A 26,998-nucleotide genomic window follows, 5' to 3' on the forward strand; every position below is an offset into this window, starting at 1 on the left:
CCTCGTTCCCCTGGCTGTGGTTTCGCTAGATAGTAGATAGGGACAGTGGGAATCTCGTTAATCCATTCATTAATGGATTTAAATGGCAATTTCATTTAAATACAAAATTATTAGCCTAATATTAATAGCCTTTCAAGTTGCTCTGGGGCCTATTAGGCTCCACTTTTCGTAGGAGTGTTAACGGCGTTAATAAGGCGAGTAAAAACGAATCCAACTTTTTCACTTCAGGTGGATTAATCAACAGGTGTCGCAGGTTATGCGATGTTGCTTGTATTTGTTCACTATATTCACGAAGCTAGTTTTGTAGAAGACACGTTAATTTGCTAACTTTTGCCTACTCAAGCAACAGGCGAAGAAATATTTAAACTGGTCGATTTATTTATGGAAGAACATGAGATCTAATGGCAGGTTTGCTCAAGTTTTTGCACTAATGGGACTGCAGCTACGATTGGAAAATTTCCAGGCGCAGTGGCACGAATAAAAAAGAAAAACCAGAACATCGAGAGTATCCATTGCTGTCTTAATCGTCACGCACTTGCGATGAAACGAAAGCTAGAAGGCTTAAAAGAGGTATTGGGTGATATCATAAAAATAGTTAATTTTATCAAATCAAGACCATTCAATGCAAGTATCTTCAGTTTACTCTCTGAGGATATGGGAAGTTTGCATAAAAAATTGTTGCTTCATATTGAAGTCCGATGGCTCTCTCGGGGAAAAGTTCTTGCTCGGTTTTATGAACTGCGTGAGAAGATAGGTTTCTTTTTATCTGAATGCCATTTTTATATTTGCATACAAATTAAGGGACAAATACTGGATACAGAAAGGGGCTTACCTTTCGGACGTATTTGCCTATATAAATGAAGTGAATGTTACAATGCAGGGTAACGTACCTCAAAGCTCAGAGTAAAATGGAAAGGCTTCAACGTAAGTTAAAACTTTGGGGTGAATGTGTGGTTATGGAAGAACTTGATTGCTTTGAAAATCTCAGTGGTTTTTACTTACGAATGAAATTACCTTAAGTGAAGATGCAAAAGTTTCAGTCTTGCAGGACGTATGTGATTTGTGTACAAGTGTTAGGGACTACTTCCCTCCTCATTTAGAAAAATTACTGTGGGTTCAAAATCCCTTTGTTGACTCTGCAAATACCAACGATTTGCCGTTGAAAGAGAAAAAACAGCTTATAGAAATTTCAACTGAAAACAAAATTTCAGCAGGAAGAAATTACACAATTTTTGGATTCAAATGGCTATAGAATACCGTGAAATAAGTAACAGAGCTTTGAAATTTTTAATGTGTTTTCTAACAGCATATCTTTCTAAGCAAACACTTTCACTATATACAGCTACAAAGATCAAATTTAGAAACAGGATAAATATTTGAGATGATTTGCGCCTACAGGTATCAACTATAACTCCAAATATTGAACTACTTTTGTGAAGAAAAGCAAGCCCATCCGAGCCACTAATAAATAAATAAGTACACTGTAATTTTACTGATTTAAATTTTGCAAGAAGAAATTTTTGAACAAGTAGAAGTAAAAATTGTTCTTTAAATATTGATGTTGTTAATAAATTTATATTATAAAAGCTTGAAATAAACTTTATCTGGTGCCAGTGACCGATTGTTTCTATTTTTAGTGTATTTTTTTATTAAGGCTCCAGAATGTTTTTTACTCTCTGATGTGAAGTTCCGCAGGTCTTAAAAGTTTGGGAACCCTTGCATTAGATCACTTCCGAGTCCATCGAAGTTGTCATCAACAAAAACCAATTTGAGTCATTCATGAAATTATGCATAATAATCCCTTTTTTTAAAACGCGAAACCATCTGTATGAACGCAATTAATAATTTTATAACATTATTTTAAAGTTTACAGTAAATATACGAGTTTTTTTGGAAGTAGTGAATAGTGGGTTTTATCGAGTGGTTTGTTAGTTCAATAATTTCGCCATTTCGCAACGCAACATATCTAAAGCATTTTTTGTATTATTCTTTTGTGCGTGTTGGCGATAAGAAATTTAATCCTAAGCGTAATTTTGGTATTTCGTAACAAATATATACATATGTTAATAACTTAATTTCTGTAAGTTATATAACTTTTCAATATATTTGTTTACTTTCTGTAGGTCTTCGTAACTTTATAAGCAGAGTTCGTAATCAACATGGCGGAACAAAAGGGATCGTCGCAAAGAAGTGAGCTGAATAAAACAGATCTTAATGAAAACGCAAAAACCGGAGAACAGCTCACAGAACCAAAGAACATACAGGATTTAACACAATATGTATGTTAAATAATTTAAATTATACGATGTTTGTCCTTTATAAGACAGTTTTATAATTGATATTTTATTCTGTTCCTCAAAATTTTTATTTTAATTTTTAAAATTTAAATTAAGTTTTAATCCTAACTATTAACTATCTGTGCTAAAATTAAATGCGACCGGTTTTTGTATTCATTTTGTTGTGCTAAGTAGCATTGAGTCATTCAGACTACTAATATCAAAATGGTATACGAAGCAAGTGTGTAACTACCTGCCCCAATTATATATAACATGTGTTGAAGCTGTCAAGAGTCTCTTCATAAGGTTTGGAGGTGGAGCGAATGAAGTCAAGTTACTGATAACTTTTAATTTAAAAAACAACAACTGCTATACACAAAAGCAATTTGTTAAATTTCTGTGGAGTACATGTAAACTCTAAACATTGGATTAGAACTAGAGATCAGTAGATGGTAATAAATAAATTTCTGATCGGTTCAGTCTGATTAGAGCCTTTCTTTTTGATGTTTTAGAGTCTTGTGTTGATAGAAACGTGGGCTTTAAGTTAGCTAGATTTAAGTGTGATGAATAAATTATTGAGAATACCAATACTAAGAAGAATATTTTATATTCTAAAAGATGTGATGGACTTAATGACTGGGTAGAAATGTGTAAAAAATTGTTTCAGTATTGAGAGTTGTAAAATGATATTCAAGATAATGAAACTTGAAAGAGTGTTAGTGTTGTTGTAGGGGAAGATCTTGAGTCTGATTGTTGAAAAGTATGAAACCTTCAAATGAGTGTGTGTTTATAAGACTAGAATCATTTCTGAGATAGAAGGGTTAAGTTACTGGGAAAGATTATGATTTCTTGTATTTTTTTGAGAAAAGAAGGGTAAGAGGGTAATATTATTGAAGCTTACAAAGTTTTTGGAGGATGGATAAGATAAAGGTCTTCATATTTTTTGTGCCATATTCTGAAGATAGTAGGATAAAAGGACACAAGTTTTAAGATTTTGAAAAGGCAGGCTAGTCTCCAGTTAAGACCATTTTATTTTTCTAACAGAATGATTCACTTGTAGAATAAGTTGCCATTGTTAGTGGAGGCTAGCATTTTATAGAAGTTCAAGAAGGGAGTCCATTATTTTCTAGAAAATGAAGGGTTGGTTTCTATTTTTTTTGGAGGATACCATTGAAGAACCAAGTGTTTCCTTGTCTGCATAGCATGTTAGAAGATGTAGCTACTGAAACTGAAAGTGAGAAGGTTGTTGTTACCAGGTATAAAACTGATTTAACCTCATTTGGAAGACTGACTGATGAATATTAATTATATGAGAAACTAAAAAAAGGGGGCTGTCAATATAATTTATGGTTTAAAAAGTAAATTGTGAGAATAGGCTTGTTCAGTTGCTTTTGTTTTTTGCAAATTGTAGAGGAATTGGAGCTATCATATAGATTTTCTGGCTTGGTAGTGGATTGAATAGACTAACTATATATTGTTTAATGCAATACTAGACCTCATTGAATTATTAACCTCTGGAATAGTTTCTATAACACCAAACAAACAAGCAAAGTGACAGAAGAGCATTGGCACATTAAGGTCAACCCTTCCCGTACCAAAATAAACAATAAAAATAACCTAAACTAAATGTTACCCTTCATGTTCATATCCATGTACCCAGTGCAGGATCAAGATGATAGTAGGGCCTTGGCATCTTCTATTCATTGGCCTTATCAACTGTAAAAGGTAAACGAAAGATTAACTATTAAGAAATATTTTCATGGATCCATAGTTTTCCTAGGTCCTAGTCACTCTGCCTAATAAATAAACTGCCCCTGCATGAACCACATAACTGGGAAAAATATTCTATAATTTTATAACACAAAATTACTTTGCTGATCTAGAATTTTATAACACAAAATTACTTTGCTGATCTATAATTTTATAACACAAAATTACTTTGCTGATCTATAATTTTATAACACAAAATTACTTTGCTGAAGAACAAGCTCTATTTTGAGCTTTTAAAACTTATTCTTTTTACTCTATATTAAATTTTTAATATCAAATATTTTTATTTTGTCACAAATGGATTATTTATAGGCAAGAAAAAAATCCACACAAGTTACCTCTAAATTGTACACACTAAGAGAAAATAAGTAAATTACTAAGTGCTTGTTTGTTAACTTTTCCTAATATTTTGGTGTTTTTCCTGTAGCAAAATAATAACATAATTCATACATCACACTTAAATGTGGTCTAACCAGACTTATTTATAATGTTATTAGCTTATATGCTGTGGTAAAATAAGGTATTAGTCTTATGTGTCTGGAGAATCCACATTTTAAGTGTGGTGCATGAATTTCTTTATTTTTTTGCTACAGGAAGAAAACATCAAAATACTAGAAAAAGTTTACAAACAAGCACATAGAAATTATTAGCTTATTTTACCACAGCAGATACTTAACTGAAATGTTTTTAAGTTTTTCATATCAGTTATTATACTTAAATTCTTGCTCCTTTCTACAATACAAATGTCTTATTTTATACAATTAGTTTTAACTTCCCACACCCTTAGTACATTATACTTTTTATCTTTATGTACTCATATTTTGACTTGCACATTAAGAATTCTCAATAATAGTAGCCTTTCCCATTATTTTAGTGTCAGCAGAAAATTTAGGACTATTATAGCTTAAGAAAATATCTAAATCATTGACATAAAAAAATATTAAAGGCCAAAAACAGATTTATGAAAGATCATAATAACTTCATTCTCCCAGTGAGAAGAGCTCTTTGCCATCAAGTGTTTGTTTCTATCATAATTATTATCCCATTGATTATAAGGCCAACATATTATTTTATATTCTTGTATGAGGTGTGCCATTTTATCAATGCATGGGACATAAGAAGGACAAGATGGTGGCCAGTTATTTTAGTCACCCTCAAACACCAAGTAAATAAAGTGTAATGATTTTTCTCTGTACAGTCATTGCACAGAGCTTTGAAAAAATATAATAAAACTTATGATATAACTCAGCTTTTTCATTCAATAAATTTACCATCTGAAGACTGAAATAATTTTGTCTGAGAGTAAGCATGTATCTAGGCTTCCAGTAATTATATTCACCATTACCCTAAACATTTAGAAACAAGATTCTTTCTACTGCTGCTGGATTATACAGAGAACAAAGATTCATTACTCATGTTTTCACTGGTAAGACTAGGATTCAATTTAGCAACTATTTTTCTCATAAACTGGTAAAATTCACAGCAAAACACAAATCTTGTTTTCCCTTAGTATTACTAATACACTTTCAACTAAATCACAATATCTTCCACTCCAGTTGTATAACTTTGATTTTTCTTATGTTGGAACTCACTTTTCAAATATGGTTTTTGGTATTATCAGTAATAGTGAATGTAACACAAGGTATATAATATTCATATCTTTAAAAGACATTATTGGTTGCATTTATCTAGTCTGAAAAATTATTCACTTACAATCACCCTTTGTTTACATAAGGTAGACCAATAAACTGTCACTAATACTGTAACAGTTTAACTTGATAACCAATGTGTTGTGAATCAACATACCAGAAAGTCAAGATAACTAACATTTCTACAGTAACATTAATCTAAAGAAAAAACTGAAAGTGTATGAAGAATCTTTGACTGTTGTTCTTCCACTTTTTGTTGATGATGGGCTTCAATTCCTTTCTAGACATATAGATCATAGAACAACTGGCCATTAGGTCTTATGACTCAAGGAAACTTGAAGATTTCATGGTATTACATCCAAACAAAGTGCATGCATTAAATTAGTGAACTTACTAAAATATTGAACAAGCAAATTATTTCACTTCATGGACGTAAAATCATAAAACTACAGATTATATAAAACACTTGAATTGTGAACTATGGTATAGTTTCAATATTGTTGTTTTTTTTGGAAGTGTTGTTAAAAAGAAACACATTTTCTCTTTAGGCATGCACAACAATAAACACCTCCAAAGATATTGTAAGTTAACTTTTAGCATGTCATAAACTGTTATGTAAGGTATTAAATATACTGAGCCCTGTTCTTGGTTTATAAAAAGAATTACCATCGTTGATGAATGTAAATAAGTAACAAAATTAATTATTGATTAATCACTTAACTAATTAGTTTGCTTTATTTGCTAAATGAAACATTCATGTTTAAGGCATTACATTTAGTCTGACCATGTGTTTCACAACACCACATGCCCATAATGCACTGTAAATATCATCTAAATCATTGTCATGTGCAACATGTTCATAAACTTAACATAAATTACAAGTTCACCATTGGTTATCTGACTCAGATGATGAGTCTGTTGTGTCTATCTCACTCTTAAATGTAACATATGGTATGAACAACAAAGGACTATTGGTCATACAATGCTGTTTTTGCACACACACTCTTGAGAAGAGGAAAACTCCAAACCCCTCTTTTACTTTTCAGGCTCATAGTTAAGAAAGTTTACAAGTGTTTCTTTACAATCTGCATGTTGCTATATAACAATCAAATTTCAGTGTGTTCTACTTCATACTAATGCCAGTTCATTACATATGTGATGCACGTGATCATACAATACTTTCGGACAGTTTACAATGAACAGCTTTTACAATGTAGTGCTTGAAGTCTATATATATATGATAATAAATGTATAGCATTATTAGTATGTAATTAATGCATATATTTAAAAAAATGTGGTATTGTAGATATAACAATGACTGACATGACATGAAAAATGAGTGTTATCTTGAAATGAATGTTTTCTTTATATACTGTTTTTGTGTATGTGTACATTAGTGAGAGACATTGGATTAAAAAAATTGAATCTATATTATTTTAAAAGAAGAAATTTCTGAAGCTGTTGCTACATGTTCACATGAATACTATTGATTTCTTTTATGTGTGATCTGCACTCACCATTTATGCTATGAAATGTATTTAAGTCATTGTTTTTGGGTAGCAGTGTCAATTTTCTTCATAAATTTACACTGAAAAATTAATTTTTATAAAAATATAATTACCATACTAACTACATCAGTACTGAATCAAATGTCTTCTCAGTTTTGTACTATTTTCTGAAAAACAAGTGATTTAATTCATAATAAAAATGTAACTAACTCTTTACTAGTATACATGTATTTATTTAAATTTTTAGGTAGAAGACCTACTGCATCAGTTGCAAGAGAAGTTTCAGGTGATGTCAGACCAGATATTAGCAAGAAATATCCTTTGTGTTGTAGTAGAGTTGCTGTATTTGTTTCTAACCTCCACATCACTATTTGGATCATAATGCAATAAACCAGATACATACCTTAAACTTTCTAATGAAGTCCCCCCCTTCAAGGAGATCAATATATTTTTTAAATTATTTCTTGAAGACCATTAATTAATGTATGATAATTAAAATGTAATTGATTTCAGAAAGCCGTTTCTTTCCTGAAAGGTTTATCATTTTTATGTATTTCTTATTCTTCCCATACTTTATTATTCTTGTAGATCAACATTTTAGGGTTTTTGTCTGATACAAAAAGTAGTTAACTGTGTCCTCATTGTAATTAAATTGGAGTATATTTATAATCCAAGATAACTTTATTGACTGTGTGTGTGTGCCAGGCGTAGTGGTTATCATACCAGACTGAATCCAAAGGTTCATGGTTCACATCCCTTTTTTGAACAATCACACACTACACTTCTCAGTTGTGCATACACTATAAATATGTTAGTCAAATGTTGCCATTTGATTACATTAGCTAGTGGGTGCCATTGACTAGCTGCCTTCCCTCTTGTCTGATTAGTTGAAAATTAGGGAGGGCCAATGCAGATACCTTTTGTAGCTTTGTACAAGTATTAAAATCATACACAATTATTCACTGATTGCCTTCTTTTTTGTTTGTTTTTTTGGACACGTGTGTTATAATGTTAAGTTTGTAAAACTGTTTCTAAGATATTTTATTAAGAAGACACTCATGAGGAACAACAGTCAAAATGAAAAAAAAATCAATTTTTTTATTGTAACGTATAAACCATTAAGACTATGGTATCTCAGATTAGTCGTTTTGTATGACTTTTTAAGTGCTTGGTAGCTGTATTGTGATAGTGTAAGGGGGACACCACGTTTTTTTATAAAATTTGTTAAGTCACATCGTTATACACAATTCTGTCATTGGGTGGAATCTTTCACCATATGTAGTAAAATGAATGACAAGTACAGTCCAGATAATGTTAATGAATTAATTTATTTCTTCATTATTGTTTGACACAGTACGTGCTATGTTCACTTGTAGGCTTAATTCACAAACAACGTTTCAACAGAAACTACAAAACTAATATAAACCTAACACACTTTTAAAGTTACTGGTTAAATTTTCTCACCAATCTATAAATAATAAACATGTTGACAGACTAAACAGACACATTAACTATAACTGCCTAAGACACTAACAGACATTTAGATGAATCAATATTGGATTCGTTATAAATAAACTGAATACTTAACTGTATACTCAAGACGGCTGGTATGGGTATTACAACTTTAATTAGAATAAAGTACAGAACATTTTTACTTCAAGTGGGTTTCTCGTCATCATGAATACTTAACTGATTTAGTCACTGATATTTATGTCATTCTTGTTACGTAAATGTGTATATAGTTATATAATCATCATGATTAGATCCCTTAGCAAACATTTAAATTATTAAAATATAGCTTACAACCATATGCATACATATTCATGTATAGTAGCACACATATACATGATTTGTTGTTCCTAAATTGCTTTGTTTGTTTTTAATTTCACACAAAGCTACTATTTACGCTGGCCGTCCCTAATTTAGCAGTGTAAGACTAGAGGGAAGGCAGCTAGTCATCACCACCCACCGCCAACTCTTGGGCTGCTCTTTTTAGGAACGAATGGTGGGACTGACCGTCACATTATAACGCCCCCACGGCTGAAAGGGCGAGCATGTTTGGTGCGACCAGGATTCGAACCCGCGACCCTCGGATTACGAGTCGAGGGCCTTAATGCGCTTGGCCATGCCGGGCCACCTAAATTGCAGAATAGTAACTTGAAGAGTACATCATTTCCTTGGTTTCTTGGCTGTGGTTTCGATTGATACCTGAATATGGTCAGTTCTATTGCACATCTTAGACTATTGAGTTAAAATGTATGACATAACCAGTGCATATTTTTTGTGTTGTACATACGGTAAGACCTGAATACTACACGGATTTATTCCATTTCCGTAAAATTAATTTTCAAGTATTAACTGCATGTACGTAACATTGTTTATGACGGAAGTTTTAGGAAACTACAGTCACAGTTTTCGGGCATATATTGTATTTAAGTTCAGCAGATCACTACACGTGTGAACTGCGGTGTTCATAACTAACGACAATTTACACACGAGTTACCTGAATACAGTGAATAATTTGTAAATAGATGGCGCTATGCAGACGGTTTTGAAAGCTTTTTCTTCTAGCGCAAAGCTACACAAAGTCCATGGGAGGTTAAACTCGCAGATTTTAGTGTTATAAGTCCGTAAACATACTACATATCAACCAGGCGACACTCCTAAAATTAAACTAACTATATGAAACATAAAATGGAGAACGGTGGTTTAAAATTAAGTTGATGTGCAAATTATTATTTTTTTTAAGTACCAGTGAAAACTTGACAAAGCTAGTGAAAGTCTATAAGTAAAAGTGAATTCTCCTTCCATGATGGCTTGCGTTTTAATGTTTTAAATATCTTAAAAGGTTTTTAACGTTATTTTTTCCCTTGAAAATGCGGAACACATGAAGAAATTAGCTAAAATGATCAAAATATTTTAAAGGGTTTTCAAAAAATTGTTGTAAGACGAGAAGTGGATTAAAAGTGAGAAGGTATAGCAGTTGCGTCACTTTTTGTTTATAGAAACCCATTTCACAGTAGAGATGTGTTCAAGATTTATACTGTTTGAATTTGGTACATTCAGTGCATTAAATTTAATAATAAACTTGAATTTTGTTATATGAAAAACTGTATCCTTCATTAAAAAAAAACAAGAAAATTCTTAAACAAATATTTTAATTATGAATTGCTTCTTTAATTAAGGTTTAAACGCTTACTCTTAACTTAGTATGATCCGGAAGTTAAATAGTATGAATCAGATAAGAGAGGGGAACTTAAACAGCAGGAATATCTTTGTTTTGTAGAATTTCGTTGTGGTGGGAAGTTTGTTTAAACTCAAATATTTACAATAGCTACTTGTTACATATTTTAATTTATCTCGGATGAGTCTCCAATGTATTATGTTACGTATTACGATTTCAAATAATTTGAAATTTTAATTTTAATTTAGAAGTTAATTGAATATTGACATGTATCAAGTTTTAGATTCAATAAGATTGATACAGTTTTCTTTCTTAACACATATATGGTAATATATAAACAATAATATAATTTATCATTGTTTATTACAAATAGTTGTTACAAATAATGGTTCATATATAAAAAAATTATAAACAAACAATACTGAGTCTTCTGTCTGGTCTGGAACTGAACATTTTATCGACGGTTCATGATGAGTGAATTAATATCATGTTGATACATAATTACAATTAACCTGACGGGAATCTAGCTAGCTCTATTCTTGGCTGGCTTCATGCGGTTTACAAGCTGACTTTTCACCAAAGCAGATATTTAATGCCCTTGTAGAAATACAAAGGTGAACTTTAACGGTTTGTAATGTTCGAAGTCTCTAAACGTTCTTTGTCAGATATCTGTAGTTTTGCCGATTAATAAGTGTTTATCACAGTTATAGCTTCCGAGTTGTATAATATTACTAACTGTAGCAAACCAACAATAAAAAGACTGTTTCTCCGCGTGTTGCGATGGCTAACTTTTATAATCATTAGGCGAGCTTCTCAAAATTTCAGTTGGCAATAATACTGACAATAACTAATATTTAACGCGCACACACACATCGTACATTGTTAATTCCTACACTCGAGAATATTCTACAAATTTAGGGAATAGATGAGACTTTCTCAGTACACATTTGGCAATATAAGTTGCATGCATTTCTAAATATACATTAAACGGAAACAAACAGAGATATCAAAATAAATATGTAATAGTAAGTCCGTTATATACTGAAAGAGTTATTCCATAAATTATTTTAGTTTTTCGTTAAAGGGGAAAGTTTAATATAAATTTGGTTAATTTTGGACTACTAAACTAGCATGTCAAGTTTGGACAACTCGTTTAGGAGGATATATATTCAAACCGGCCAGGCATTGCCAGGTGGGTTAAGGCGTTCGACTCGTAATCTGAGGATCACGGGTTCGAATCCCCGTCGTACCAAACATGCTCGCCCTTTTAGCCATGGGGCGTTCTAATGTTACGGTCAATCCCATTATTTGTTGGTAAAAGAGTAGCCCAAGAGTTGGCGGTGGGTAGTAATGACTAGCTGCCTTCTTTCTAGTTTTACCTTGCTAAATTAGGGACAGCTAGCGTAAATAGCCCTCGAGTATCTCTTGATAATGAATGTTACCGCACCAAACAGAGCATACGTGAAGAACGCCTCCACTCCATATTTTTATACTCGCTTCTGGATAATCTGTTGTTTAGAGTTTGTTGTGAAAATCCGATACATGCTTGTCACTCCTGATTAAACCCAACAATTTGTTTGTAGTACCACCTGTTTCTGTGAAAACAAAACGGTGATTTAGATTTGCAAGTTTTGATGTATACAGATAGGCATATCGTCCTAGTGAAACAAAACACGATATAATAGGAATTAAAAGTGTGCAAATACCATTTTTATTTGTAAAACGGCTCGTTTGGGTTAAGAAAATATTGTACGTAGAGGAGCGAACAACGTTTCGACCTTCTTCGGTCATCATCAGGTTCAAAAAGAAAGAAAGAGGTAACTGACTGGAAGCTGACCATATGTTTGAAAGGGGTTGTGTAACTGAGTGTCGGAATGTAGAGGGCGGTGTTAGATGTTTGAATATATAATTTTATATTATTATATTATTTTTAATATTGTATTATTTTAAATATTTTAATAATTATTATATAATATAATATAAAGGTGTTCCTTTGTATTGGTTTATTAACACCTTTACACGTTTTTACATAGATGTTAAACTGTCAAGAAAAGTAAGCAATTTTTTTTTTAACGCTTTTACAGAGAAAGACGAGTTAATATAAGAGTAAATACTCTTGCGTATTTGAACATAAAACGGGTATAGACACTTATTTTCACCATTAACCTTGATTCTGGTTTTGTACCTAATTTCCAACACATCGTGCCCCTTACTGTATTAAACTCGAATTACCAATTTTTTAAAAAAAAATTTGTTTGGGGGTGCATGCCTTAGCAAATCTCCTTACTTTATTTTATTGTAAAATGCGCATTTCTGACAAGCGTGATTCTCTTCCAACTTTTTACCCCATCCCTAAAAATTACTTCCAATACTTATAACAACCTATCCATATATTCACACATAAATACTTACTTGTGTAATATGCACTACGTGGAACTTTATTAACTCATTGATAGTCTATAATCCAACAGGAAGTGTATATTTAAGAAATCCCAAACCAGAGCCTCACTGATAACGAAGTCCTGAAGAATATGTTGGATCAATTACAGTCCGAACAGTAAACCTCTGTATAGGCTGTGCACGAAACTTTCAAGCATCTAGAAGTAACAGCCTCACTGACAGCCAGGAATTCGGCTTATAAAAAGTGCAGAAACTATTTAACAAAAATTTTACTCTTTACTGAGACATAGGGATGAAAAGGATAAGAAACTAGATGGCGTTTGGGATGGGAAAAAATATGCCTTACCCATTCCCGATTGCCACTACTCGTAAACTGAACTCACATGGTAGTTGCATATACACTGCTGGCTAAGATCTTAATGCCAATAAACATAAAGAAAAAAATACATTTTGCGATGTTAGACTCAACCACTTATATGAGTAGAGCTTCGAAAGATGAAAATAAGAGAAGGGAAAATAAAAATAAACTTTCTTTAGCATTTATTAGGGAAAATGTGAACACTATGAAATTAGCCTAAATACTAGATGGTCAAAAGTTTAAAACCATACTGAAACAAAGCGTTAGTCGGTAAACACGTAACGAAATTTAGTCATTTGTGTTAAGAATTAATGTTGTCAACATCTCCCACTAACATCTCCTGTGTTACATTGGGTAAAAACATGGCAAAGGTTAAAAAGTTGACAGAGTTTGAACGTGGCAGAATTGTTGAGCTGCAAAAGCAAGGTCTCTGTTAACGAGCCATCGCTGGTGAGATTGCGCGAAGTAAAACTGCTGTTGCAAATGTTTTAAAAGACTGAGGGATACGGAACGAGACTTTCAAGTGGTCGGTCAAAGAAAATTTCGCCGGCATTGAGCAGGAGGATTCGACGAGTTGTCCAGCAAGACACCAGCTGATCGTCGACCCAGCTTAAGGCCCTTACGAACGCAGAATGCAGCTCAAGAACAATAAGACGGCATCTACGAGAGAAAGGCTTTATAAAGCGTAAACGTCTTCAAGGGCCACGCCTCCTTCCACACCACGAAACAGCTCGGTTAAACTTTGCTGCGAAGCACCAAACATGTGACGTAGAAAAGTGGACGAAGGTTTTGTTCTCTGATGAGATAAATTTAACCTGGATGGTCCAGGTGGCTTCCAACTTTACTGGCACGATAAGGATATTTCACCGAAGACATTTTATACACGACACAGTGGAGGAGGTTCCATCATGATCTGGGGTACTTTCTCCTTCCATGGAACAATGGAGCTTCAGGTTATACAGGGGCGTCAAATAGCAGTTGGGTACATTGGCATGTTGGAGAGAGCATCCTTGTTGACTGAAGGCCCTCGCTTGTGTGGAAATGACTGGATCTTTCAGCAAGACAATGCTGCAATCTACAATGCCCACAGGACAAAGGACTTTTTCATGGCGAATAACGTGATTCTTTAGGATCATTCAGCGTGTTTACCCGAACTGAACCCCCATTGAAAATGTTTTGGGGGTGGATGGCAAGGGAAGTCTATAGAAATGAACGTTAGTTCCAAACAGTGCATGATCTTCGTGAAGCCATCTTCACCATGTGGAATAACATTCCAGCCAGCCTTCTGCAAACGCTTATATTGACCATGCGAAAGCGAATGTTTGCAGTTATTTGCAATGACGGCCGTGCAACTCACTATTGAGACTTCTTGTTGGGCATTTCCTACCCTCTTTAGGACTTCTTTTTAGTATAGTCTTAAAATTTTGACCAGCTAGTATTTAGGCTAATTTCATAATATTTGCATTTCCCCCTATTAAATGCTAAAAAAGTTTTTTATTTTATTTTCCCTTTTCTTATTTTCATCTTTCGAAGCTCTACTCAAATAAGTGGTTGAGTCCAACAACGTAAAATGCATATTTTTTCTTTATGTTCTTTGGCCTTAAGATTTTGGCTAGCAGTGTGTATGTTAGGGGGTGGAATGTAGTTGGTGTAAAAATGAATAATCTCATGAAAATTGTCAATTTATTTCATTAAAATTAACTTAAAGATGTATTCTCATGTACGCTGATGGTCCTGTTATTCCACAACAAACAAAGAACGGTATACACACACATATATATATTATATTAAAACCCGTGATTATGCTGTAAGGCGTTATGGGGCTAGAGCACTCGAGTCTCAATCTGATGGTCTCAGGCTCGAATCTGTTCCTGAACATGCTTAATCATTTAGCCCTGTTGTTATAATGCGATTTTCAATCCCAATGTGTTGGTAAAAGAATAGCCCAAGAGTTGGCGGTGGGTGTGATGACAAGTTGCTTTCCCTTTAGTATATAACTTCCGAACTATGGGTGGCTAGTGTAGATAATTTTCGAGTAGCTTTGCGAGAATTTCTATACAAATGAATATAACTTACGCTATAATATAACAACAATTTTTTATAGTGTGTTTCACTGTCAGTGTAGTATTTATATTCTAAAATCTTATTACTTTGTTTGTTATTAATAACGGAGCTACAGAATGTGCTGTAACCCTGGTGAGTATCGAAACTGTTTTTAGCGTTTTACCGCTGAGTCAAAGTGGGCTACACCGTAACAAACGTAAATATAGTTCAACTCTCACTTAAACCATGTATATGTTATTTACAAGAGATGTTATTGCTAAAGTAAATAAAAATGGCATATCTTCAGTTTGGTTTGGTGATTCTCATGAAATTTGAAATTATAGTTCAAGATGTCACAGGATTTCTTAAGTTGTTTTTTTTTTCTGAGATAGAAAGATGGCACAGGTGGCGTTGCATATTCTTACATGTTTGTGGATAAGTTTGTTTGGTATGAATTTCGCGCCAAAGTAGTTAAGGGCTGTCTGCGCTAGCCGCCGCTAATTTAGCAGTGTAAGACAAGAGGGAAGGCAACTAGTCATCACCACCCACCGCCAACTCTTGGGCTACTCTTTTACCAACGAATAGTGGGATTGACCGTCACATTATACACCCCCACGGCTGGGAGGGCGAGCATATTTGGCGTGACGGGGATGCGAACCCACGCCCCTCAGTTTACGAGTCGAGTGCGTTATTCACCTGGCCATGCCGAGCTTCGTGAATTATGAACACAAGTCTTGAATAATGTAATGACGCATATTTTATTTTTAATGAAAAATTGATCAGTATGTATCCAAACATGATAAATAGAGAGAAAGCAATGTGTCAGCGACTTAAAAAATCTAGGTTGAAACATCGCCTGAAGCAAACTCCCTCTTCTAACCTCACATATAATTTAGGTAGCGAAAGAAAATTAGTTATTGTATAAATTTAAGAGAAAAAAAAACAGCATGAGATGGTGAAATATTTTGTTTTACGGTATAATAGGTTTAACTAATTGTGTTTTTATTTTTATTTTAGGTCAGCGGTAAGCTTGAGGATATAATTGTAGTACTAAAATCTCAGTTTTGATTATCTTCTGTGAGCACAACACTCGGGGCGTTAGTGTAGCCTAAACGTGTTTTCATTCTGTGCATGTTTAACTGATGTCACGAATGAGAGAGGAATTAGGCTTAAGGCGATGATTTATTCTTTCTGTGGTTAAATGCTTTGGGAAACCAAAATTTATTTTTAGCAATTGGTCCTTCAGTCTAAGTGAGTAATGTGTATGCACATGGAACTTATTTTTGTTATTGTTAATTATCAAGTCAGTTTTTACTTTCTTTTGTCCTTTGTAATGTTTTACGTAAATACTATAATATATATTTTATATTATTTTATTTATAGTTAAAAGAATTGTACTAGGTTATTTATCTAGAAACTTCTAATGAACTTCATTTTATAGCATCACGAACGTATTTAATAATACTGCTCCTGGTACGTGTGTGTGTGTGTGTGTGTGTGTGTGTGCTGTTTCTATATCGTAAAGCACTAGGTTAGTCAGCACACTGAATTTTGTGAGTTCATCTACTTTATACAGTTATGGGAATGTAGGTGGATTGGAAGAGTTATGAGGAACGTTCTTTGAGAGTAATAAACAAGGTTAATGTGCAAGAACAACGTTTTGTCGTCATCAGACAGAGAATTTAACAATCAAGTATAACCTAAACTGTGTAGGCAAATTTGTTATCAAAAGACTGTAGGACATGAAAGTGTTAAAACTAGTTTCTAGTATTTTTTTTGTTAATATTTTGATAAAAATATGTTTTATTTCTGACGTACAGATAGTTTGCTTAGACATGTAACAGGATGTTATATAAAGTGGTGAAACAATGAAATCATGTCATCGGAGATAGCTCACGGCTTCATAAAGGCACCCTGGCATCACAGTGGGTAGATTTAGAGTACGGTCTTATTGTGTGATCAAGATGGCGCCTTTGAATTTACGTTTGTTGATGTTACATTCTTTGTTTGAAATTACAGTTTTTAATAGATATACTACGTTTTTTTAGTTACTATGATTCTAAACATTCAGTGAATCCTATTTTCCAGTTCCTTGCCTGTAGAATTCTTGGTAGTTATTATGAATTTTATTATAAATGATATTGGTATAATTTCTTTCAGTTATTGTTGAAAAAACTCTCGCACAACAAATACTTCACAATTCACGGTCAATGTAAGTACTGATTAATTAACCAGCCACAAAATATTACACAACAAATTACCATTTATTCAAAATATTACAGATCACCATTTTCCCTTGAAATCTGTTACAAAAATTCACACTGGGACAAAATTCGCCATAAACTCGATCATAAGCTAAATAAAAATTACGTAGAAAGTCAGGTCCACAATCCGACAAGCTAGCCAATGTACCGCACTTATACCTGGTGTAGAACGTTAAGTCCACAATCTATCAAGGTAATCACTGGACCGCGCTCATAACTAAAGTAGAACGTCAGTTCTATACTCCAGCAAGCTAACCACTGGTCTGTACTCAGACCTAATGTAGAACGTTAACTCCATAGTCCAGCAAGCTAACCATTGGGCTATGTTCAGACCAGTTCTGTTGAAATAGTTTAGTGAAAAGTCTTCCATGAGACAAATACTGTGAAGTTCATCTGTACTGTGGGTTCTGGCAATTAATGATATACTTGTTTGTGAAGTGTGTGTGTTCTTATTTTGTGAGAAAGAACAAATTTACATATTTTAATAATTCAGTCTCCTCTTCATTTAACCTGAAGTGTGTATATGATTTTCATGCCTGACTATATCATTAATATCATAAGCTACACTCAGGGTATAACACTCGCTTTCAACGTTACGGGAAACTTTGGGTTTTGTTATGAAATGGGAAACAATCTTTTGAATAAGATTGAAGAAAGTGTAACCCGAAGTAAAGTCATGTCTGGAAATATGGATGTTATAGGAGAGGGATGGCTCTTAGTACAATCATAGGTAAGCTTTTGGAAGATCTCACTGTTCCCCGTATATTTAGGTATTCAATTTATCTATAGATTTTTCCTCTTTTCTTATGTAAGAGCTTATAAAAAAAGTTAAGAATTTTCAATAAAGCCGTTAAAAGAAGTCTAGGCAACTTCTATCTTGTGATGCCGTCATGGGCAGCTGATTATAACGTGTTTCGAACTATGGATCGTAAGTTGCACGGTTGGCTTCATGTTGCAACAATAAAAACAAACAAAAATATACACATGGTGTTCCGCACGTTGGAGCCTTGAATTAGTCACAAAGAGTGACGGTCAAACCCGTTACTTAATTAGTGTAATCCCAGAATGGCAGCTATTTCTATTTAGTTTGTTCCTTCAAAACTAGAAACAGGAAGCCCTTGTCTTACGTTCTCCTTACTACTTGGCCCGGCATGGCCAGGTGGTTAGGGCGCTCGACTCGTAATGTGAGGGTCTCAGGTTCGAGTCCCTGTCACACCAAACATGCTCGTCATTTTGGCTGTGAGGACGTTATAATGTGATGGCCAGTTCCACTATTCATTGGTAAAAGAGTAGTGTAAGAGTTAGCAGGGGGTGGTGATGACTAGCTTCCTTCTCTCTACTAAATTAGGAACGGCTAGCGCAGATAGTTCTTAAGTAGCTTTGCGCGAAGTTCAGAAACAAACAAACCTTACTACTTTCCACATCCGTAAGTATTAAACTTGTCTCTGATGAAGGTTTTTCATTAATAAAATATAGTAAACCTTCATCCCTTTCAGTAAAGCAGTCTATGTATCACCAAAGTGATGCCTAATAGGACACAGCAAGCTAGCGCTATGTTACATTGTGATAACTACACACCTTGCTGTTTTAGAAACGAAACTACTACAGCAAAATAATGAAAAGGAAGTAAATGAATTTCAGCTATATCTAATATTTTCTACGTTTTTTCCAATGATAACATTACCTGTATATATATAAACGAAAAACACACACCAAAGACAGAGAAAGACAGTTTAAATGGAAAGTTAAGGGCCCATACTAACAGTTAAGATCGTATATCGTTTAATCTTCCCACTGTTCAATAAAAGTTGTGGTTATAAATACGTAGTCCCCCCATTGGCACAGTGCTATGTCTGTGGACTCAGACCGCTAGAAACCGGGTTTCGATGCCCATGATGGGCAGAACACAGAAGCCCATTATGTAGCTTAGTTTTTAATTCCAAAGAAACAAAAGTACGTAGGAGAAATGTGCAGGATTGTTGTAGAGTACACCAAGGAAAGACACTAAGGAAAGAGATAAGCTACATCTCCTGATTTATATTAACAACATTTCAAAAAAAAAAGCAAGTACTGTTTATTTTCACCACAGTTTCAATATGTAGAACAGAGTTGCTATATATATATATATATATATATTAAGTCACTTGGCCCGATACTCATGAGATTGCATTTATTTCCCATTCCCTTATGAATTTTAAATAAACTTGTTAAATTTGTGTTTTACGCGTTTGTTTTCAGTTTGGGCAACGTAAACCATGAATACGTTATACTAATTCTAACTGTTGAAGCGAAGGATATTAAAATAACTTATTTCTCACGGTATGTTGAGTTAACTGGCAAAATATATTTAGTAATATCTTTGTGTTTCTTTTGGGGGGGATTTAGCACCTAGATTCTGACGCCTCTGATTCAGTATATACAGATTGATTGTGACGAATATAAAGATCACCCTCCCTTGATGGTTCAGCGGTAAATATGAGGACGTAAAATGTTTAAAAGCAGTGGTGGACAACAGAACGTAGAGCTAGTTGTGTGGTTTTGTGTTTTAGAATAAACTAAATATCCTAAAACGGAAAAAAAAATGAACAATATGATAGTGAAACCGGATTAGTTGTTGGTAATACGTTGAACAAGATGACAGTGAATCCGGATTGGTTGTCGGTAATACGTTGAATAAGATGACAGTGAAACCGGATTAGTTGTCGGTAATGCGTTAAGTTTGATAAACGATAATTAACAGCATTTTATTGATTGGGTGTCGTTTTTGATTTATTATTGTTAAGAAGTAACTTAAAAGTAGAAAACAAAATGCTGTCAGGGTTGAATCATTTGTATGGACACGTCGGAAATCGTTGTTTTTATCCTTCGTATAAAATTAATTCTGCTAACGAACCAAACGCTTATATGTTTATTAGCTCTATCTTTTGTGTATCTCACGGTGTATTTGATTTATCGAAAGTGCTGTTAATATCAAAATACACATTGTTCTTGTTTCGTGTGTGCAGAAATTCGAGCAGTTCCTTTAGTGGCGAACAGTGTAGATAGTCTGTTGTGTGCCTTTCCGCTAAAGCAATCAAACAACAAACTAACCATGAATTTGATGTGTGTTTTTTAGTATGTGCAGGTGTTATTCTCCATATCAGGCACCATATACAAGTATATGGTACTTGATATTGTTTATACCCTGGTTTCTCAGCCATTCGCTCCCCGAGACCCATTTAGTTATTTGGCACATATGTAGTTGATGAAACTTTAATTTAGGGCATCCGTAGATTTTTTGGCTCCTGGCGACTCGTAACTGCGCTTCTCACGGCCCTTCAGTGGAGAATCGCTGATTTACAAGATAATAAAATATTTTGTGGAACAAAACAGGTGGGCTCAGAGAAGTGCACTGTGTAAATTACACTATACTATTTGACAATGTGTCTGTAACAGTATGACGTATACTGAGTAATTTATTAATATATTAAATACTAAAATATTTTATTTTATTTGTGTAGTCATTATGCTACGCTATAGGATTTCTGTTGCTCTGCTCACTACGGATATAGAAACTCGATATTTAGCGTTGTAAGTCTGCAGACATGCCACTGGATTGGGAAGGGGGACATTCATCTGTTGGGACAGAAGTTTTGAGTATCTTTTTGAACACATCGTAGTAAACTCGTTAGATGAACATTGGACATTAGTAGCATATTGTTAAAAAGTATTGTGCCCTGGATTATTAATATATATATATGTAAGTAAGTAGTCTGGTGATTTTATCCGTGTCACCTGGAACTTTTGGTTACTATTCAGTAACAAAAATAATGTATATCAGTTTAAAAAAAATAGCATTTTTTTTAATCACATATCCGAGCCTTTCCCCAAAGGGATCAAACATTGAATTTTACCGAGTTAGTCCCACAAACCAACTGCTAAGCCGCGCGAGGATGGAAAATGTTGAGTGGTTGATTTCGTATTATTAACACCTTCACCAGTCTTTACCGTGTCGTTGTATGGAAAATAGAAAACATAATTCTTTCTTTATTTACTCAGAATATGTATATGAAGCTCTCCGATGGGACAGCGGTAAGTCTTCGGACTTACAACGTTAAAATCCGGCGTTTGATTCATCTCGGTGGACACAACAGATGGTCTAATGTGGTTTTGCTATAAAAAAAACAACAACACAATTTCACGTTACTTTTTCAATCCCCCAACCCCAGAAAAAAAAAATCTGTGGATGCACATGTTTGTCTTCGACACTTTTCTAAAACAACGGAATTTCTGTTTCCACTAGAAACAGAGAAGTAGCGGTACCTGTCAATTTAATCTCCGTCGGTGTCAGTGGGCCTTATCTCGAAAGTCAGTCTATTCTACACGTGCCACCTTATCCTCAACGGTTTACTGCATTTTGTTTGGATGACGCTTTATACATGTGAAAGATGAAATACTGTTTAGATCCGCCTGTTATAAATAAACATACTGTTTTTAAGTATAGCGTCTGGAGGAGGGGGTGCATATTCATAAGCGTGACTGTGTTTAACCTTGAAATTACTAACATGTTTTTATATTGTTGAAAACCCGTTAGTGATGGGGAGAAGGGCGCAAATACTTCATCATTTTTAGTAATTTTATGCTTGTCTATATAAAGAAGCGAAACAAAAATTCTGTAGAATCCCCATTTCCTGCGTAAAATACAAACGGGATCCTATTGGTAGTGGGGGGGGGGGTATTTGTAATGCAGATGGTATTTTTAATATTTATCCTGTGTTATTGGTATATTATTACAAAACTTTTAACCAACATACCTCCAGGGGTTCAGTGGTAAGTCTGAGGGGTTATAACGCTAAAAATCGGGATTAGATACCTGTGGTGGGTGCAGCGTAGATAGACCGTTTTGTAGCTTTGTGTTAAAGAAACCAAAAGAAAAAAGAAAATTAAACCAACGTAGATCCAAAAGCAATTGAATATCTAGATGATATGAAAAAATAATTAAAAATAAATAAATGCGACATCTATTGGTACTTTTAACGTTAATAAGGAGTATGGGCACGTGAAATAAATGGTTTTTGCAGAAATGCGTCAGTGTCATAATTTATATTGTCAGTTCTAGTAAGTTCAAGAAACAAACTAATTTGGAAATATTCTAAATTAGATGTGTGTGTGTATGTTAATAAGGTACAATGACACTATCTCTTTTGATAGGGGTATCTGTCTTTTACAATTTAAGAAGAGATAAGACGACCTATCGAAATTAGAAAGTTCACCATATGTATAAATATGTAAATGTGATTTAACTTTTTTTTTTTTATTCTTAGTCTTTGGCTCAGCAGTATGTTTGAAAGCTCAGAACGCTAGAAACTGAATTTTGATACCTGCGGTGGGCAGGGCACATCCCACTGTGTAGCTCTGTGCTTAAGAACTTAATAATAACTAATATGTATCAAAAGCTTAATGAAAGTACAGTTTGATGAAACAAGAACAAAGATGTGTGTATGTTTAATATATATATATATATATATATATCTAAGATTAAGAAAGATAGTCATACAAGGGGCCAAGGGCAAGTTTCTCATCAAGATCTTGACCTTTAACTACACTCACGGTCATAAGGATAACACGTATGTGTTTTTATCAAGGCCATGGCCTAGTAAAAGTAAATTCTGTGTGGTAATCCTAACCTTAGGCCATACAAACTGTTCTTGGAACCACGTGTGAGACAGGTGTTCTCTGGCCGAGGTAAGGAGGGGGCACTCAGCTCGTCAGTGACGATGTTACTGGGGCCTTATAACCCCCTATCCCTCCCGTGTGACTAACAGTGAGTATTGTGTAGTGAAACGAATCTTTCCCGCGAGAGAAAGCTCTCAGTATGAGGCACCCTCAATAAACAGCTAGAAGAATGGACCTCCCCTAAAGAAATGAATGTATATCTTCCAAGAAAGGTACTTAGAAAATCAGCTCACGTATGACAAAATGGCGGTCCAAACAGGAGTGATAAAATGATGATTCTTCAAATCAGTACATAAAAAAAATCACAGTTTTATACTGAATTCATCTAGTGTTGAGATAACGTACGATTTTACAATACTTTGCTAGTATGTACATAGTATTTATGTAGTATATAAGTAAGTTAAACCGTTTTGAATAATTTAACGACTGTAACCACATGGTTTTCCATGAGAGAACGACATCAAAGGCAATGACGAATCAGGTTCAAAATACGAGTCTTTTCGGATAAATTTATTGTGGCTACAGTCGTGAAATTATTCAAAACGGACTTATATTCTACATATAACAATCAATTGGAATTTAGTAGGAAGTAATTTTCAATATTTTCATAGCTTGAGTCGTGAATGATGAAAAACGGTAAACATTAAACCAGGCTATGCCATTATTTGTGTTTCTCAGAATAAACATCAGACATCATAACCTGTATACCTGAGCGTGGTGTTTATCAGTATATTACGGAAGGTTGCTTAGATGATGTTTATTTCTCAATTCGTGCACGTGCGTTATAAGTTTCTCCAGTTTAAACTGGATAAGCTGTGTAATCATTACATAGATATGTATCAACTGCTGTGTTGTGAATCTCCGAATACCGAGTTGAATATCACATGATTTAATTGTATTGCACTATCGTGGCTCCCAGCGACAAGTATATTAATACAGTTTGTATTCTAACTATCGTAACAATAAGAGAAACTGTTGTATGTATAAATATTGTTTCTGTTTTGTATATAGCAACATTCGGAGAAAAGTTATATTGATACACATTGTTTCCATTCAACATAACGCTACACTAATATAAAGTGTATATATATACTGTTTGTGTTATAAATATCGCAGTATCAAAGTCAAAAGTGTTATGTGTATAAAAGTACGTTTTGAGTTCAAATATGTATTTATTGAACGAGTATGTCAGTGACTTTTTCACCTTAACCCCCATACTAGATGACATGGGTCATCGTATTGATGACCTGGAGAAAAACATCGCCGACTTAATGACTCAGACCGGTGTGGACACTGGCAAATGACCCTGTTTCTCCACACATTTAGAACAGTGATGGGTTGAGCAAGGATATGGACCATATGCAGGTGGCCATTGTGGTTTCAAAACGAGAACCACATGAAAACAAAACTGAATGTTAGTCATATAAGTAGATGATGTTTATTCGTGTTTTTAGAAGGTTCCTTGATAACGGATATAATTATTCATGCTGTATCAGTTGGCACCTTTATAGCAGAAAGATCTCCTCGATTCATCTGCCATCGTGTTATTACTGTTACTGTAGCCACTTGATAACTGGATTCACCTGAATTTTATTTTTAATAGGTTTTCTTGGCGTACACTTAAGACTAAAAACCTAAAAATAAGTTTTAAAGTGATAGACCTTGGTCAATTGTTGTGTTGTGAGTTTATTAGGAAATTTCAGAATGTTTTCCTTTCGTTGTTATTGATAAACGTGTTTAGTCGGTTTCGAAGTAGGAAAACGTAACTATTGAGAATTCCTAAATGGTGGTTCTATACTATTTTAGTTTACTGTGGTTACACATTATGACATGATAATTTCATTATTAGGTAGTCACTGTAATGTTTAGTTACACATTCTACTTGATAACTCCATTCTTAGTTAGTCACTGTAATGTTTAGTTTACATTACTACTTGATAACTTCTTTCGTACTTGGTTTGTCACATGATATTCTAAAAACGACCTCTAATTGACTTTTTTTTTTCCATAAAGCATATTCTTCAGGATACTAGGTCTGACGAGGAGACATCACAGTAAGGCTAAAGAAATAATAATTTTGTGAGAAAAACATGCACTTTTTGTAATGGATTAGTCATTATTCGCTGTGTGAAACACACACACACTTTTGTGTACCGACTTGTTATTCACTATATGAAACGTCTTATTTAAATTTAGGCTTAGACATTACTCTGTTTAAAACACCCACTTTGTGTACCGACTTGTTGTTTTTCACTGTGTGAAATACGTATTATTTAGAGGCTTAGACGTTCGTTATTCTGTATAAAACGTGTTTGTGTACCTACTTGTTATTAACTAGATGAAACACGTCGTGTTTACAAATACAGATGTTATTTTGTTCAAAACATGCACTTTGTTATTCACTACATTAAACATGTCTTGTTTACAGGCTTAGATGTTACTGTGTTTAAAACACACACTTTTGTATCGGCTTGGCGTAGTTGTTATTAATTGTAATAAAACAAATCATGTTTACTCACTTCACAATATAATAGGGCTATACATCTATAATACTCCACATCTGGTTCCAATGAATCATTCTGTATAACATTACTAGAGTAATAGATGGTTTTTATGTATATATTAAAAACACAATAAAAGAGACTATGATATTTTTACTAACTTCTCTTACGTCAGTAAATATGAAATGATTGACTTGACATTGATTTTAATAAACACCAACATTCCTCTGAATTTATTACGAGTTATAAATTATTTAACTGTATTTTTAATAAATGGAAACTAACCATTTAGTTTTAATTAGAATTAAACTGGAAGAGAGGTTAAATAGTTTTATTACGATGTATGATTCTAAAACAAGTAAAAGTGTTATCCACTTTTCGTAATGGTAGTGAGAAACTCGTTAAATATGTTAATCCCCTTAACACGATTCCCATTCGCTACAGTTTTATTAAGAAGAGAAGCAAATTCCTAGTATTCAATATTGTTTGTAAGTATGAGAATATTGGGGTTTACTGTATCGAGGTTTTAAAAGGTATATAAATCTCAGGAGGTTGGAACACGATTACGAAGTTTATAATGTTGTCGAGTGCTTAATTTTATCTTGTCGTGTGATAATGCTAGAGCAATACATACCAATTGTAAATATACGTGCCCTCCGTAACCACAAAATTATGCCAACGACATTTCTATTTATTTAGGTTTTATCGAAATTGGCTTTAATTGTACGACCGTAGCATAATGAGGATACGAACTGTAATTGTTTAATAATATATATATATATATTTCTGTTTGTTTCTCTTTATATACTGTTGCTATCTTGAGTCTTAGGTGTTGCATGTATTATATATTTGTGAATTACTAAATAAATATGTGGGGAAGCTATTGTATATGATTTGTTCTGTAATAATGTGTAATAAATCGATTAAATTTTAGAATATATCAGCACTTGAAACATTGCTGGATTATTTGATTTTCGAACAGTATAGGATGGCAGTGATGTTGCTACACACGGTCAGATGTCTCCTTTGACAATTGAAACACATGATCTAACACGGCTAAGTACTCAGTGTGAAGATCTGTGGAAGGAAGGTCCAAGGTTCAAGCTCCATTATATCACTTAATACGATTATCACTGACAGTTAATTCTACTATTCGGAATGTAACAATAAAGCAGTCCCCTGTTCATTCAATTGGGAACTGGAATAACGAATTTTTGCTACAATCTCGATTTATTACCAACTGGAAAGATGTTTTTTGTTTTGTATTTTTACCTTGAATTGCCATTCAAATGAATTAAAATTCAACATACTGTCAAAGTATTATACTGAA

At 33.7% G+C, this 26,998-nt stretch overlaps 1 protein-coding gene across 2 annotated transcripts; it reads left to right on the forward strand.

The window, feature by feature from the left end:
- Positions 1-1,671: 1,671 nt before the first annotated feature.
- On the forward strand, positions 1,672-26,558 carry LOC143250759 (uncharacterized). 2 transcript variants are annotated; one of them, XM_076501718.1, is made up of 4 exons: positions 1,672-1,826; positions 2,124-2,279; positions 7,451-7,517; positions 24,386-26,558. In XM_076501718.1, the coding sequence occupies exons 2-4, from the start codon at positions 2,160-2,162 to the stop codon at positions 24,469-24,471; spliced, it is 273 nt and encodes a 90-aa protein (XP_076357833.1). In that variant the 5' UTR covers positions 1,672-1,826; positions 2,124-2,159; the 3' UTR covers positions 24,472-26,558. The 2 variants fall into 2 exon arrangements, with proteins under 2 accessions (XP_076357833.1, XP_076357834.1); XM_076501719.1 differs by lacking the exon at positions 1,672-1,826 and adding an exon at positions 1,886-1,993.
- Positions 26,559-26,998: the final 440 nt, after the last annotated feature.

This window comes from Tachypleus tridentatus, chromosome 5 (genome assembly GCF_004210375.1).
Source record: "Tachypleus tridentatus isolate NWPU-2018 chromosome 5, ASM421037v1, whole genome shotgun sequence".
Lineage (NCBI taxonomy): Eukaryota > Metazoa > Arthropoda > Merostomata > Xiphosura > Limulidae > Tachypleus > Tachypleus tridentatus.